Below are 6,000 nucleotides of genomic sequence, written 5' to 3' on the forward strand. Positions count from 1 at the left end.
CAAGTCAAAAGGGGACAAAGCACAACAATTACAAATTCCTAGTATGATTAATGAATAAAAGTACATCAACTGCAGCACAGATAGAACAAAGTCTCACAGCTTGTTTAATCTTTCTCTGCCGAGCCTCTTCTTCCAAGTTCCTCTTTTGTTCTAGCTCCTCTTGGCGCTTCATGGCCACCTTCTTCTTGGCCTTCTCTTCTGCCTGGTGCTACCATGAAAAACAAACATCAGCATCAACTAATTTTCACTTAGCGTATTTTCCAGAATATAAGTTACACCGGTAAACATCAGCATCAACTAATTTTCACTTAGCGTATTTTCCAGAATATAAGTTACACCGGTGTATAAGTCGCTTTTATCACATCATACAATTGGCACAACTTTTACCCCGGATGCCCCTTCTGACACAACTCCACCCACATGACATGGAAAAATGTAGCAGGGGTGGTGGTCAAGTGGTTAGTGCACTTGGTTTCAGTGTGGAAGGTTCCCAGTTCAAAGCCCACCCCTGCCACATTTCTCCATGTAATGTGACCCACTTCAAAGGTAATTCACTCCTCTTGAGGGGCACAGGACTGTTTTTGTGGATCTTGATTTCAAAATGCAGGCACCCACTCATAAAACTGACAGAGTCTAAATTTGTTAACCAAAGGTCATAACCCCAATAAAATGGGCCCAACTCAAACGATATAATATGCTTATTACCAACTACAACAAGTTTCATGAAAAGTCCTCCTAAAAATGTGAGAGGAGATGATTTCAGAATGCTTACACCCTTTTTGGGATGGACGGCCAGACGGACGGAGAGACAAACTGACTGATGGAAATCGCCACAACATAACACCCCTTCAGGCCTTCGGCCAGCAGGGGATAAAAACCGCGACTTATACTCTGGAAAATATGGTTACTTGTTTAATGATTCATAGCCAAAACTATGCCACACACCTTATCAATAATCTGAGCCATTTTTTGCTCAATCTTCTTTTTTTTCTCTTCCTCCTTCTGTTCTTCCTTTACTTTTGCCTCAAACACTCTCCTCAACCTCTCGTCCCTTTTCCTATAACAGAAAGGCAACAAATTATTAAAATGTCAATCGTTTTATGTCAATACAGTAACTGAGGGTTAACCTTTTAAGTTCCTCCTGTTTCTTTTTCTTTTCCTCCTCCATTTTCTTCAACCTTTCTTCCTCTTGCTCTTGCTTCTTCTTAAGTGCTTCCAATTTGACACGTTCCTTTGTCTAAGGAGAGAGAAGGATGTTTAAAACGGGTTGAGAAAATCATTCTGGAAGGAAAGAGCAGACGGGGTGCTATTAGGAGGTAAATGTCAAAATAACCCAGTGGCCGGTGGCGTGCATGAAAGAGACAACCTCTTAAGCATTCCATTAAAAAAAAGAAGCAAAAATCCATCTGGATAGACTTTGTGTTTGCCTGGGTTTCTGAAGACACCAATTGAGAAAAGCTGCAGAAAACAAATGTTGGCATGGAAGACTTGACACTTTTAACACTTTTCTTTCAAACACTACACAAAGTCAAAAACCAGTAGTCACCCTGGAATTAACCACAAAAGATGCCTGTATAGTAAATACAGAGTAGATGAATATCAGTACACTTTACTGTTACTGATCCAAAGAACAGAGACTTCATTTCCAGAGTTATCTCCATGAGCAACAGGTAATGCAGATCAGAAATACAATTCTCCCTTATATGATGGATTTTCACTTCAGTTTCTTTCAAACACCAAAGCTGTGTTTTGCAGAAAACACTTGCATTGCAAATACTAGGAGGGATGTCCCAATGCTAGTGTTTCCTGTTGGCTCTGTATCAGTGTTGTGCAATTATTTTTCTGTACTGGACATTCCATTACACAGCTTGTTTTCAGTTATGCACTGTAACAAAGCAATTGCTGTGCAGTATTTAGACCCATTGGTCCCAGTGCTTATCCCCAGATGCTGCAGCACAAACACTTGATTCTGGATCTCCCCCTGGACAAGATACCACTCCAAAACAGGTTACTTTCATGACCAAGGAGACAACGCAGATGAAGCGTCATGCGCAAGGACACAGACAGGTAATGAGTGGGAACAAAATCCAGGTCTAGATATTGGTAGCCTAACTGTACCGCACTAAGACGTTCAAACAAAGAGCATGCGCTGACGTCATCAAACCACACCCTGAGATCGTATACCTCCATGTTTGACGGGAAATGGCTGAAAGCAATCAACTGTTTACAGCTGACCATCATTCCAAAATTCTGCAACCTAAGAGCAAAATCCTCTTTTGCTGCAAAGTCCGCAAAGGATAGGTGCAGCATATGAAAAACATTGTGTGGACTGGCCTTCAGGACCCGCATTTTTTGTGGATGATTTCAGAGCTGCTGGCATGTGAATGTCCCTGATATTCAGTACCCGGACATCTATAAATAATTCGTCAGGGATACAAATACTTAATTGTGGGGTCCGTAAACAAGATCATCATAAGACGTATCTCAGATCATCAAAGCAATGATAATTTGCTTTGCAGTTTTGTTTTTGAATGGCGGCATGGAAAATCGCACGTATCTACAATGGACTGGTTAGATTATGTTGTTCCTCCTGCTTAGCGAGACATCCAGGTACGTTTCATACCAAAGTATCTTGCTTTGATGATTTATCATTGCTTTGTCATGAATACGGCCGTTTGTGTGCTTTCTGGTATACGAGTACATTCACAAAATGGTGGTTAGGCTTTAACAATCATTAATAAAACCGGAGCTCTGACATGCTGAAAAGAGTATTAAAACCATTTGATTCATGACATTTTTCTGTTTGAGTCTAAAACTGTGATGTTCATGTTGTCACAATGTGGGCTGTTCCATCGTCCACCTTTTGGGAGCGGACAATGCAGTTCATGGATGAGTGGACACAGCTGCTGTCACTTTGTTTACCCTCTAGTATGCTGGTATACTTGCTGGTTTGTGGGTTTTACTACGTCACGTGCATAGCCTCTATTCAAAGGTCTAAGAAAAACACCACTGCAACAATTTAGAAAAAATTATATCCATTTGTATACATACTCCCTCAATTTGCAGTAATTAGAAAAAATATTAGCATTATTAATACAAAAACATTTTTACAGCCAGTTTCTTCAGACAAGTCAGGGGACATTAACATTTCCAAGTCATTCAATAGATCTTGCACTTCATTTACACCAATCATTAAGAAATACAATACAACAACACAAAACTGTAAAGCCCCAGTCATACTAATGATTGACAGAGCAAAAGGATTAGCTACGTATTTAAATATTTTGTCCTATGGCACGTTAGTCTCCCGTGGAGTTGGGGCGCTAATGGGCAGATGACGTCGCATTTCCAGAGTTCTGCAGTGAGCAGAAATATTTTCCCGGTTTACAGACAAGAATGCTTCATTTGACCCCTGGAAGCATGAACTGTGGATGGAAAACTTATTTTTGTAGGACAAAAACAAACATGAATGTATAGAATCAATTCGTCATACATTTTCTGCCATGGTGGAGTGGTACAGAGAAGGATTTTCTATTAAAAAAAAGAATAAAATGCTAAACTTTGCCACAAAGCACATGAGCGACTCAACCCTAGATTTGATCTGTGTTCTTGTATGAAAATCCTTCTCTGTTCAAGTCCTTCATGAAGCTGTCAAGGGTGTGCTGCTAGTTTCCTTCCTCATCTTGCAAAGTCACTTATGCTTTGAGAACTGCCTATGCCAGACAGATTTTGTTTGTATTTCTTACCGATTGATGGAAATGAAGTTCTAAACTGTGACATTAGAAATGTATCCATCTCTGGACTTATCTAAAAGACTTCTGCAAAAGTGATGACTGGTATTCACAATAATCATTGCATTGTTTGTCTAATTACTTACAGGCTGTGAAAATGCAGGGACTGTGCATATAAATGACTGAAATGGCTAACTACATTAATTTAAATCATTGAATTAAAACTAAAGGTCTACACTACAAACATATCTTGTGTCATGTCAGCTCCAGTATGATGCATAAAAAGGCAAAGTAAAAACTGCCACTGTCAAACTGTACACGTATTTCAAGTGAAACAAACATTTGTTAGATTAAACACGGCAAAGAGTGATTATTAGTGATAGATCGTAGATGAGAACAAATGACATCAGCTTGTAACATGTGCAACAGCGGGTTAATACTGAAATGTACAAAACACCTTTCACACAAGGACAGTGTAACACTGCAGGTTTGTGCTCAGCAGTGGTGGGCACAGCTAACTCAAAAATTTGCTTCGATAACAGATAATCAGCTAAATGAAACGTTATCTAAACCGATAAACCATCCAAAAATTTATCAGAAGCTACAGATAACCGATAACTTCCAGTAGTGTCTCCGGTACACTTGCAACTACTAACAAGCTGATTTTGAATTTTAACACCACGTTTGCTTCTGGTAGCATCAAAGGCGACTACATACCCAAACAATGAGTCAGCACTTCTGTCTTTTTGTGCCCTGCCAACTGCTGGAAGCTCCTGTATATTACATAGCTTCCAGCAGCGAAGCAGTTGAGAGGAGCAGCGAACCTCAACTCTGTACTCAATAACAGCATTGCCATGAGGTGGAGGTCTTGGAAAATGAAGCAGGACTGACTTACGGTTTGGTTTATAAATAAAATTAATACTGATAGAATAACTACATTAATGTCAATTCTGTCATTTGTACAAAGTTAAAATATAACATATCTTTTAATGTTGAATAATGCACTAATTCTGAAGTTTTGTAACAAACACAGACAGATGCCAAAGGGATTATGGGTAAAATGTGCCTCTGCTAATACTGATTGGTTGACTCGTTCATTCTATGTAAACCAACACATACATTAATGTGACGTGTGTCGTGTGTTGGTGTTTACAGATAAATGTGCTTTTGTAAAATATGCTATTTTTAAAATTTGGTAAAAAAAAAAAAAAAAAAAAAACAAGTTCTAATTAGATAACCATCTGATATAATCGGTGTCAAAATGAATAGAACACTGCCAACTACTGGTGCCCAGATGCTCAGTACTTAAGCTGAGCTTACACTGTGCGAGTTCTGATACCTATTCAGCCGATTTTTCACTCGTGCAAGATTTTTTTTGGATCGCTCCAAATTTCAGCTTAATCACGCATCATGCATTGTGTAGTATACATGAAGTAACGAGCTGCGTTTAACCTCTCACGACCACCTCCTGATCAGCAGTTGTATGGTCGGGTGATAATCAAACCTGTCTGATATTCTGGTCGGCCGTTGTGAGGGTATCCCGCTGCGGAAGTGCTACAAGCGTCCAACCTCTCGCACTGTGCATTGCGCAAACACCGATGCGGAATTGGAGAGAGCATACAGTGATCATCTCTTTGGGAGAGCAGCTTGTTTCTTTTCCCCCCTTCTTCAACTAATGTAAAGTCTTGTATTATGTTTTTTTTTTTTAAACTTTGACAATCCCCATCGAGAGTTTTTGTAAAAATAAGAAATGTAAATAAAGTTTGAAGAAAAAAAAAAAAAAAAGCTTCTGGAAACAAGAGTCCGACATGGTTTATCAACGTACAATGTGAGCTGTCAGATCGCATCAGAGCATCGGGCAGTACAGTGTGAGAACATAAATCATGCGCTCTGAATTTTTACACAGTGCGATTTTGTTGTACAGTTTGAGCTGGAGCCGAGTACAACAATTGAAAATATTGTACAGTGTCTGCCCAGCTTTAGGGTGAATACTGCCATGAACACTACTAGCCAGTAGATGGCAGTAGAGGCCATGAAAACCTGCCAAAACAAAATTCCAGATAATCCATGCCTGCTACGTTTAAGACGCATGGAATTTAATAAGCGCAAACTGAATTTCAGACACACACACACACACACACACACACACACACACACAACACACACACACACACACACATATACATACACACAACACACACACACACATATACACACCACACACACACACACACACAACACACACACACACACACAACACATAAACATA

At 39.5% G+C, this 6,000-nt stretch overlaps 1 protein-coding gene across 4 annotated transcripts in view; it reads right to left on the reverse strand.

Annotated features, from left to right (window-relative positions):
• The window catches only part of incenp (inner centromere protein), a 53,254-nt gene that overhangs the window by 19,130 nt on the left and 28,124 nt on the right, over positions 1-6,000 (reverse strand). For 2 of the 4 annotated variants that reach the window (XM_034176341.1, XM_034176343.1), the window contains 3 exons: positions 1,128-1,237; positions 946-1,057; positions 98-208 (listed from right to left, as the gene is read on the reverse strand). In XM_034176341.1, the coding sequence (XP_034032232.1) occupies positions 98-208; positions 946-1,057; positions 1,128-1,237 (333 nt within the window). The remainder of the gene's footprint in view (positions 1-97; positions 209-945; positions 1,058-1,127; positions 1,238-6,000) is intronic. The other 2 variants (XM_034176340.1, XM_034176342.1) reach the window with 2 other exon arrangements.

The sequence above is a fragment of the Thalassophryne amazonica genome, chromosome 8, assembly GCF_902500255.1.
Source record: "Thalassophryne amazonica chromosome 8, fThaAma1.1, whole genome shotgun sequence".
In the NCBI taxonomy this organism is placed as follows: Eukaryota; Metazoa; Chordata; class Actinopteri; order Batrachoidiformes; family Batrachoididae; genus Thalassophryne; species Thalassophryne amazonica.